The 12,148-nt window shown below is 26.2% G+C and overlaps 1 protein-coding gene across 2 annotated transcripts in view; it reads left to right on the plus strand.

Annotated features, from left to right (window-relative positions):
• The first annotated feature begins 8,378 nt into the window (after positions 1-8,378).
• The window catches only part of LOC112680958 (leucine-rich repeat extensin-like protein 1), a 6,311-nt gene continuing 2,541 nt past the window's right edge, over positions 8,379-12,148 (plus strand). For both annotated transcript variants that reach the window (XM_025551200.1, XM_025551202.1), the window contains exons 1-2: positions 8,379-8,487; positions 9,603-9,741. In XM_025551200.1, the coding sequence (XP_025406985.1) occupies positions 8,476-8,487; positions 9,603-9,741 (151 nt within the window). In that variant the 5' untranslated portion in view covers positions 8,379-8,475. The remainder of the gene's footprint in view (positions 8,488-9,602; positions 9,742-12,148) is intronic.

Below are 12,148 nucleotides of genomic sequence, written 5' to 3' on the forward strand. Positions count from 1 at the left end.
CCAGAACTCTGATGAAAGAGCTGGTTAAAAACTGTCACACACTTTACACGTACATAAATATATGTCACTTCTTTTTTTTTGACAATTGCGTTGCTAGAGAACTCTGGTAATGTACTCTGTCCTAAACTCTGCAACGTGTTTACACCTGAAATTTTTTTTGTTTATCTATCTATTGTTGTACTAAGCACTAGTGATAATGACTACTGATGATTATATAATTTTCTCTATATATTAAAAAAATATATATAAAGTATATATTTAATAAAAATAGTCCGTGAACAATAAATACCATGTCTGTTCAAACCAGAACAGCAGTTGCAATTGTTGTTTATTAATTATTAGATGAAGAACAAAATAAAAGGAAAAATAAACAAGGTGAGTGAACAAAAAAGTTTTTTTAAAAAGGCCAAAATGTGAATTTTATGAAAAAATTAATTTAGAATTAAAAAGTGCTGAATTTGCAATGTACAAAATTTTTTGACGTATGTCATCATATGATTATGATTATTTTTTGAGTATTGATAGTCCATTTATTGCAAAACAAAATACATGTATGAGATATGCTATTTCTGCTGAGGAACGTTTAGCAATAACCTTGCGTTATTTAGCATCTGGTAAGATTTTTAGTTTTTAAATACCTTTTTATTTATCTGTTTAATAAAATTTTTTATTAAACAGAGTTAAGTAATTTAGTTAAAAGTATTTAAATATTGGTATTCAAGTTAATTATAATTTATATAATGTATAATAATTTTTTTTTATTTTAAAAATTATTCTTCGTACAACTTTTTATATTATATTAAATCATAAAATTGATATAACTCTGATTATTTATTCATAAATATATAAAAAGCAATATATTTTTATTAGCAATAATTTTTATCAAATTACAGGTGATACTTATCAGTCACTCATGTATTTATTCAGTTTCACGATATCCCTCCAACGATGCATTCCATAGAATTGGATTATCTTCATAAAGTGATATTAATTCATTAATATCATGTTTTGATCATGGTCCATAAATTAATCGAGCTTTACGAGCTTTTTTGTCTTTTACAAAAAACAAATCTTTTTTTTTCGTCGGACTCCATTTTTATTCTATAATATTTTGAAAATAAATATTGACTAGAAAACTAGGTAGTAGATATAGACATATTAATATAAACATATCAAACACAATACGTATATATTAATATGTCTATGGTAATAGATGCTTTTTTTATGTAATATCAAACTATCAGTTATCATGTATGAGTGAAACTATGTTCTAGAGTTATAAATATGGTAAGCCGACAACCACATTGACAGCGATAGCAACCAAATTAACCAGATAAGATTTCGAGGCAATTACACGGTAGATAAATTACTCTGACACTAGAGTTCGCCAGAGCACAAAATTCCACTCTGGAAGTAACTCTAATTGCAGCAAACAAATTATGTCCCAAGATTCCTTTTTCATACGAATTGTGTTCCGATAATATTTGACAACTATATTAATTGCGTCCCGATAATATTTAACAACTATACTAACTGCGTCTGATGTAAATACATTAGTTTCCTTCTCATTTGATACACACTTAGGACTGTTAACAGCAATATTAAATATTATATTGTTAAAGGTATGTTAAAAATATTGTTTTCTAAATATAAAAATAAAAGAATAACTAAAAAAAAGTTTCAAAAAATATAAGTTATATGTAGGTATGTAAGTTATATATAGGTATTTTATTATAATATTATTTATGTACTCTTCTTACTTCAGCGATATTCTTTTAATTTCTTTCAAGTGAAATTCCTACAGATTTAGTCGATAGTACTGTGTGATTAATTTAGTAACTCAACGTGGCATAAGTATTAAGTATAATATATGAATTACTTATTTTATAAGTAATTTGGCTAACATTTTATTTGACCAATTTCTATTCAAATAATTTTTATTCGACTGATTTATATTAGACTAGTATTCATTCGATTAACCTTTAACTAAATGTTCCTTCTTTTTAATCATTTTGGTATTAATAAAAATTGTAACTAACTTTAGCATGAACTTTATTAAAAATATAGAATAGGTAAGTACATAAAATATAGATTTTATATTAAAATTATATATCAAAAACTGATTAAAACAGTTGAATGATAACTAGGGTCCGGATTTTTTATGCATTTACATATTTGTAATAAGTGTATGCAGTTCAACGGGAGTAAGAAATGTGAACGATTTGTGTAGCAGAGAATCTATAGAAAAAAGTTTATTTTGCATATAAATGCATATTTTAAGGTTGAGAGCATATTTGAAGAATTCGGCATAATAAAGCATATTTTGGTACATAATAGTTATTTTATTTATATTTCACTATTGAAACTAGATTTATGAGTTTATGAAGTATTGTGGGGAAATATTTAATTTGTATTAAAACCATATCTTGCTTATCGAAACACATCGATCGACAACAATGAAGACCAGTTATATATAAATTTCCTTCATACAATTATATTTTTAGCATGATTATTATTATTATTATCGTGATTTTAAGTCTTGTATTGGATAAACACGCTGCATCGTGGCTCTTGTTGTTTTACATTTAGTTGGTATTTAATCGTCGCGCGTCGTGCTGTAGTCGCCAGTCGGTAATCGCCTATAAATATAATTTCGTAATCCGCATTCCGTATATAAACAAATTTCTTTAATAATTTTTTTTACACTCGTAAATTTTAAAATGCCGAAAAGTCGTAGTAATATTCAAATTTTAATAAAATAATGGATTGCATTGTATAATAAAACAGACCACACAATTTTTACTACGGACGGTTCTGTAGTGTTTTGTCAATTGTGTGACAAAAAAATCGTTTGCACCAAAAAATTTCAAATACAACAACACGTTGATACTGCTTTGCATAAAAGTGCTTTAAATCGTAAAGCAAATGATAACAAAAAACAATTATTTGTATTGGACGCAAAAACTAAATCTGGTAACATTTTTAACGAGGATCTTTGTTCAGCTTTGATAGTCGCTAATATACCATGGAATAAACTTCAAATTCCCGAATTCAAGAATTTTTTGGAAAAGTACACAGGTAAGCATATTCCCGATGAAAGTACACTTAGAAAAAATTATCTTGGTCCATGTTACAATAATGTTATAAATGCAATCCGAGAAATTATTGGAAATTCAGATATTTGGATTGCTGTTGACGAAACAACTGATACAAACGGCCGTTATATATCAAATTTATTAGTTGGCGTTTTAGAATGTGATACACCAAGTCAACCCTATCTATTAGCATGTAAAGAACTGCCAAAAACAAATCACTCTACCGTATCTCGTTTTATTAACGATAGTTTAAAAATATTATGGCCCGCTGGGGGAAATGACGAAAACCTAAGATTGTTTTTATCAGATGCAGCGCCATATATGGTTAAAACTGGAGATGCATTAAAAGTGTTTTACTCAAATATCATCCATGTAACATGCGTAGCACATATGTTAAACAGAGTAGCAGAAAAGGTAAGAGAGTTATTCCCCGATGTAAATAAATTAATTAACAATGTAAAAAAAATCTTTTTTAAAGTCACCTTCTCGTATTCAACTATATAAAGAATGCTACCTGGTTTACCATTGCCCCCGCAACCAGTTATTACAAGATGGGGGACATGGATAGAGGCAGTTATATTTAATGCAAATAACTATGAAGGTATTAAAAGTATAATAGAAAAACTAGATAATGATTCTTCAGCAAGTGTAGATAATTGTAAAAAAATGTTCAATTTGACTACAGTGAAAAATGATTTAACATTTATAAAAATTAACTTTTCTGGACTTATTCGGGCAATCACAAATTTAGAAGATACTAAATTGACATTACTACAATCGTTAGAGATTACGAAAATTATAATTTCCGAACTATCAAATATACAAGGTGACAAAGGTTCTATCATAAAAAATAAAATATCTCAGTTATATCAAAAAAATAAAGGATTTCAAGTACTAGAACAAATCGGACTAGTTATATCAGGTAACAATGAAATACAGATTCCAGAAAATTTCAATCCTTGCTCTGTGGCAAATATGAAATATGCACCGTTGACGTCAGTAGATGTGGAAAGATCCTTCAGTCTATATAAACATATATTAAGTGATAGAAGAATAAATATGACACCTGAACATATGGAAGAGTATATTATTGTTAACTCTTTTTATAAAAAGTAAATATCGATTTATATCTATTAGGTAATTAAAATGTTTTTATTTGTTTAAATTGTTTTTTTTATATATATAAATTGTCTTCATTGGTATAAAAGAATTAAATACATTTTTTTTATTATTATTTTTAACTAAAGTGCACTTTATTAATTTAATGTAATTTTTAAACATTTTTTGTCTTTAATTAATGTTGTAAGTTGATGTCGCAGTGCCGGTAATAAAAAAAATAAGTTTGATTATGTTGTATTAATTATTATTTATTAATATATAAAGAAAAAATTAAAAAAAAAAATTATAAATGCATATATTTTGGGTAAGAGCATATTTTTGCATATTTTTTAAAAAAAATAAGAGCATATCTAGTGCATATTTAAAGGTTTTTTGATGCATAAATGCATACTATTTTAAGGGTTTTAAGTGCATACAAATCCGGACCCTAATGATAACTAAGGAACTCATTTAAGACATATTTATTTTTATAAAATCCATGTAAAATATTTCTTAGAATAACCTATATATGTATATATATTATACATGTATTCTATACAGATTCAGACTCGCAGCACATTGGTTAGCCCTACGGGCTACGAATTAACTATAAAGTAAATTTTAAATTTCTTAAAATTGGTAGATAGTTCGGCTTCGGTACTTTGTATTCTCTAGTAGGTACTCAGCCATTAGTCAGTTATTTATTTACAAAATGATTAAACGAATTTTAGTCGATTCATTTTTAATCGATTTAGTCCGATTAATATTTAATTGAATTAGTCCATTAATTTAATTTATAAATATTAGTTGGTTGTGCAAAATTTAGTTGAATAATCAGTAGTACTTGATGAAAACCGACTAATAATCATAAGTAAGAAATAGTCGAATCTGCTTATTACTAATTTTATTACATTTTGCAATTACCATGGTTTTTTTTTTTTTTTTTTGTAAAATATGACCGACCGTTGTCTGCCAACAATGTCTTATAAACTGAAAATGATCTCTCTACATCAACCGAGGTGATAGGAGCTAATTTGAAAAAATGACGTATCGTTAGGAGTCAAGTCTTCTGGAACAATATTTTTTGAATCAATATTCAATCCATTTTTTTTAGTCATATTACAAGATATAGGTCAAAAATGTCTCAATAAATTAAAAAATGCATTAAAAACGTCAAAAATACCTTAAAAAGTATAAAATCCGCTAAATAAATGCCGCAAAATATTTCGTAGTTACAACATGTAGTACTTAAAACACATTTGTAGCTTGGAAAGCATCGTGTAAGTCATTCCAAAAACAAGATGCAAGTACATTGAAATCCGAGCCCTAGTAATAAGGAACTTACTAATTATTATATTTTATGTGAAATACAAATGCATAAATCATCTGTTAAATTTAAAAAATTATATTTTAATGTCAATATGTTCATAAAAAGGTGATAAAGAAAAACATTTTTGCTTCAGACTCTTCAAAATTTTACCTAAATACTTGTTTCCACAGAGGTTACATTACACAAAAATTTATTCAAAACTATAAAAAAAAGAATAAAAGGACCGGATATAGGTTAGGTTTTGAAAGTCAAGCCTACTGATATTGAGTGGGCCACTAGAGTAGGCGTTTTAAAAATTAATAGTAATACAATATCCGATTTGAAAAACAAATCAGTAAAGAACATAGCTTGCAATAATGCGTAGAAAATAAAATAAATACAATGTTTATAAAATCTGAGTAGTTCAGACTTCCAATTTTCGAAAATTTGAACTTCTAATACAGTAAAACTTTAATTAAAACATCAAAAACTTTAACCAATATTTGTGACTTTATTAAAAAAAAGTACAGTTATTTCACCGTTGTAAAATTGCATGATATGAATTATTGCATGGGTCAGTAGCATAGCCAAAAAAATGTTTTTTTTTTGAGGGAGGATCTTAAATTTTTAATTCTCTCCTACATAAGTACCAAATTTTTAATTTTAATAAGTCGATTAAACATAGAAAAGTTAAAATATAAAATGTGTTATTATTTAGTTTATTGAAACTGAGAAAATTTATACGACAAAACAATACCTATGTTTTAAAATTATTGTATACCTATTGTAACCTATTTTATAAAATAAGAAGTACATTTTGGGGGGGAAGGGATATAACCCGTTATCCCTCTTGGTTACGCCATTGGCATGGGTTATATAATATAATAAAATATAACTTATATTCGATATACAGTTTGAAAAATGTGTTTATTTTTTTAACTTTTATTTTTCAATATAAAATGCTGTACGAAAGATTTAGTTTGACTTGAACAATAGTAAATTATTGACTAATCGTTTTTAATGGTTGTTAAGAATGTGCCGTGATTCGACGATATTCGTTTAGCACCTATTCCATTATCACTAATAAATGTGGCCCATAGATGTATAGATCCATCCATGAGATTAGAATATCCAATAACCTATTGTTACATTAAACACTTTTACAATAGGCAAAAAGATGAACGATTAACATCAAACGGATAACTGCAAAGACAACTGAGATGACCTCAGTCGTTAAAGCACATCAATGTCAAGTTTTTGTCGGTCAGTACCCTCAACTAAGCATCATTCACTGAATGAGTCAACATATGCAAAATGAATAGAAGTTCAAGTTCAATGATAATTGCTAATGTAGTATGCTATCGGATAAATCTACAAATTTGATGAAGAATAAAAAGAACTTGAAACTTTAAAAACACTTAGAAGTCCTAAGAATTGAAAGATTTTTAAAATTATTGAAGTTATTAATGTTAGAAATAATTAGACTATCGGTTATGAGGTATTTGATAATCTTCATTGAGACTAGAATTAAATAATTATATAATATTTCATGATAATAATCATGGTATTTGAAAAATAATAATAATAATAAAAAAACTAGAACCACAGTATGTGTATTAAAATTAAAATTATATTAATGAATATATTGAGTACAATATTTTTGATATTTTAATTCGCTGAATACCTATATGTAATTAAAATTGTATAACTCCTTCTTCAAAAAAAAAAAATAAATTATTTCTTATAGATCTAATAAAGAATGGAGACTCAATAAACTAAATACATTCCTCGCTTGCTTAGAATATATAAATACATAATTTTAATATTCATAAAAATTCCTGGTTTAATCCATAAATTATTATTGATGAATAAATAAATAAACAAATAGTTTATTTGTATATTATTTTATTAACGAGTATTAATAATTTACTAATTTTTAATTTAATTTAAATTTATTTTATTATTTATTATTATTATTGAAATAGTAATATTAATAATAGTAAAAATAATTATTATGATTTGTTTGGTATAGAACTTAATATTGAAATCATTATTACTCTATATTAATTATTTTACCCATTGATTATAATTTATGACAACGGTTCTCAAATTGTGAGGCGCAAAGCAAATATTTATATTGTATATTGTTCTACCACATATTTATTTTTAGATCGATAATAATTTGCTTATATTTAAATAATAAAAAAAATGTTTAATTGAATTACGATTAATTTTTTTTTGTTTTACGGATGTGTGATCTAAAAAATTGTGGGAACTGCTGTTTTATAACATTTTTATCTGTTTTAAAAAGTGACGATTACGAAACCACGAAGTATGAAAAACTTATTAAGTACTTACTAAACGATCTTAACATGAGACTATTTGCATACCAGTATTTATTTATTTCATGGCTCATACTATTCATAAAAATCGATTAATACCACTAATTAATTCTAATATTTATTATAATACTTTAATTTATACAATAATATTCTTGTATATTTAATTATTTACCTACATTAACTGAAAAAGAAAATAATATAATTAAAATACTGTCAGTTATTGATTAGTCATCATGAAATTTTTTTTTGATTTCTGTTCGTTGGATTATTCTTAAATTAGATTTCAAACCCGAATCAACCAGTGCACTGAAGTGTCATTAATCATAAATCGAATTATACATCCTTAACCCTTATACGTACCAAATATTGCAATGTTCAAGTGTCCTCCTACTCAAGTTCAACAACCGTCTCGATGTGATGATGATGACTGGTTCACACCATTGTTGGAAGTTGATTGGTACGCCTAATTCATTGTTTAATAATAAATAACGATAAAAAACCGTTGTAAATACATCGAAGGATATGCTGGGTCTTAGTTTACAATTATCTATATAAGTCTCCATATAATTTGCATTCGTGGTCAGTATTCACTTAGAACTCTGGAGGTCCACAACGCTAGTCAGTAGTCAAGATGATGATTAAAGTAAGTTGTTTCATGTTTATCCATTACGTATAAATCAGTGGCGGCGCGATGCAGATTTTATTGAAGCAGTTGCTTCACGTTTAAAATGAGGTGGGTAGGTAGTGTTTTGTGACTGAAAAGTTTATTACATAATTTGTACATTTGACAAAATATTATCTTATACATTAAAAAAATGTATGAAAACTAAAGTCAGTCTGGCCGTTCATTCCAGCCGATTTCCTTCATTTTTTTTTTTTTTTTTTAATGAAAAGTATTTAGACACAAATATGTCATCAATCATTGAAATTTACTCAACTCCCACCAACGCGTTTCTTCCCTGTATATTTCTTATGGGACACATTCACTCAAGCAACATTCGAATTCTTATAGCTCCTCTAATGAATGGATCTTGATAGTTTCACTCTCAGAATACTCAGTGGATCAACATTCTTTCTTTTGAGCTATTAACTGCTTGAATTCGTTGAGTTTGAGGAAAGTTATGTTTGCACAATCAATTTTAGTATCAATTTTTTCCAAATACTGCATTCTCATTGACTCTTACCCAGTGATATAATAACAAACAACTCACAAACAATACTAATATTATTACTTATATTAGCTAATATTGTCTAGAAGGAAGCACTGTAAAATTATTTTATGTAATAATTACACCATTTTATACATAGTCTATCATAATGCTGCGGAACATATATTTTAATAAACACTCTCTGTCACTTCGATATGTCTTTAAATTCTCGATATTTTACTCATTTATTGATTTGTTAAAATGTGTTTATGTATTAATTCTATTGCACCTATACTTTTTAATATATAAATAAATTATCTATTGGGAATTTTCGCAATGAGTATACTAGTTATATATTATTTTGCTTGAGCCCGTTATTTTTAATATTTATGTACCTACAAGTACCATTTAACTCTGAATCTAAGACTTTGATTTGAGGTAAATATTCAATACACGTAACTGCTTCATTGGAAAATAAACTTCGCGCTGCACTAGTATAAGTAGTTTAGTATACATTTACCTATTTTAAGTCTTTACCTGACTTGTTACAATTAATACAGTTTAAATAATTTTATATCATATTATACAAAAACCAATATTTTTTTTGTAGATATTTACTTTTCTTGTGGTGGTTGTGTCTGGTATCCTCTGCAGTGGATCACAACAAGGAGTATCTAATACCCAAACTGGCCAATCGTTACAAGTACAGCCCAATGTGAGAAAATACAATAAACACACATCCACTGAAAGTAAGCTTATAAACATTTATTAATTTAAAATTTAAAATTTAAATAAATAAATTTAAATTAAAATTTATTAATTTTAAAAATAATAAATTAAGCACACAGTCTCCCATAAAATAAGTATTTTTATAATAATCATTGAATATATCTATTAACTACAGTTTAAAATTAAAAAATACTGATTCTAAATTGCTCATATTTGTTTTGAAATTTAACTTAACATATTTACTCATGATTATAAGCTTTTTATAATTAATTTGTTATTATTAATTAATTCATAATTATTTTTTGTGTATTATTCTTGTATCATAAAAACTAATTTATTAAACATAAGGAGTAATAGACATATATTTTCAAGTCTTGTTTGTGAATAATACAAGTAAGAAAAGTTAATGAAAATAATTTAAATAATTCATATTTACTATAAGGCATCACATAAAACATCGTATGGATTCTATTCTACGATTAGCAATTATACTGTAATCATTTAAAATTATAGTTTTTACATTATTTTATGTGTAAAATACTTATATGTTTTTTAAATCGTTAATTATTATATTATCAATATTTAATATTACCTCTCCGATAATTGTATTGACGTGCATGTTGAAATCTGTGTTTGACGTTTGAGGAATGAGATAAGATAACCAATTCGTACTTTAAAATATTAATAACATTTTCTTTTACTCTCTTTTAATAATTTTATTTAAACTTCTTTTTACATACATTAATACACGTATTTTAAATTTTTACTGAGCATTTTACAACTAATTATGTCTTTCTGCATAGACGATCTGTGTAGTCTTTTACACTCGCCTTTGACTGTTTATTCAAAAGGACAACAAGAATGCGTCTCCTCCTTTAACTAAAAAACTATATATGATGTTGTGTGTGTGTGTGTGTGTATGTAATATCTTATATTTAATACTTACGACTTATTATTATACTTAATGGCTATCGAATATTATAGTTATTTAATTATACATTCAATTTTATAAAAATATATGAATGCTTAGGCGCACATCATTACATCCACCCTAGTCTTTTTGTGATGCGTCCTCGCATCAAAAGGTGAGTACAATACATAAATCTAAAATATAAAATATGAACATTAAGGATTTAAAAAATTTGGATATATAATATTGATAATGTAAGTGATGTTTTTGAGTTTTAAGACATATTTAAGAAGTAACATAAATTAAAATGAAAAAAAATGAAAATGATATTTATATATATATATATATAAATGCATGATAATAGTATTAATAATTCGTACATGTTTTTAAAATTATAATGATTATTCAACATAACTAGGAATTTATTACATTTTTTTTTTTTTATTACATGGTAAATAGCAGGGCTTTGCACCACAATTAACCCGAACCCGTAACACCCCTAAAAACCTTTAAAAAATTAAACACCCAAAACCCATATAACTGAATGGATTTTTTTTTTATTATTCACAGGAATAATTTCACAAATAATATACAAAATTGTTAATTAATCTAAATTTATCTAAATAAAGACAATAGCAATAAATCATATTAACATGTATGCATGAATGGTATGGTATGTTCAATGTTCGAGTGTAAACAACTGGGATACTATTTTTAAAATTATCCCAAGCGGATACGTCGTATTATTATAATTTAATAGGTAATAGGTCTTCTACGAATAACCGAGTCATTATTTATTGCAATACTGTAAGTCTGAAATAGAATTGATGTCTCGCGTACGATTACCTAAATTATTGTTCATGTTATTCGTATTTTTTCAGTGTATGGCGTGTAGTACACATGTCTATGGCGTGAATTGTTAATTTTATTGGTGTAATAATTTCATCGTAATATTCATAAGTAAAAATTATTATTATTTTTGTATTACGCTTTGTCTTAGCTAGTGCGTTTTATGTGTGCACGCACCACAAACCATTAGGGGAAATTTGGTGAAATTTGTGGGGGACTGAGGATTATTTGCTTATTACACCAATAGATACCACTGTGCGCAATTATTTATTTCAATAAGGCAATTTACGAAGTTTGACAATTTGACATTTTTAATCAATAATTTAAACAAAAAAACAATTTGGTGCTTTATCTTAAACATTTTTGGAGTAGGTATTATAAACAGAAATTATTAATTAAATTAAACAACTTATACGGGTATTATTATATATTATTAATATTACATTAATTGCGATCGTTCCAAGTCATGACAAGAAGTTTGTAATATCTTACGAATTTGATTTAATTTTTATCACAGAATATTTTTGTTTAATTCAGTTATTAAAAATGCATTTTACAATTATAATAATTATTGTATTTTTAGTCACTTAACAATTTTTAGGGCTAGGGGGCTAAGACCTGTACTTTATATTTATGGAGGGACTTAGTCCCTTCAAGCCCCCCCCCCC

Source organism: Sipha flava, unplaced genomic scaffold (assembly GCF_003268045.1).
Source record: "Sipha flava isolate LNK unplaced genomic scaffold, YSA_version1 182_pilon_pilon, whole genome shotgun sequence".
NCBI classification, from domain to species: domain Eukaryota; kingdom Metazoa; phylum Arthropoda; class Insecta; order Hemiptera; family Aphididae; genus Sipha; species Sipha flava.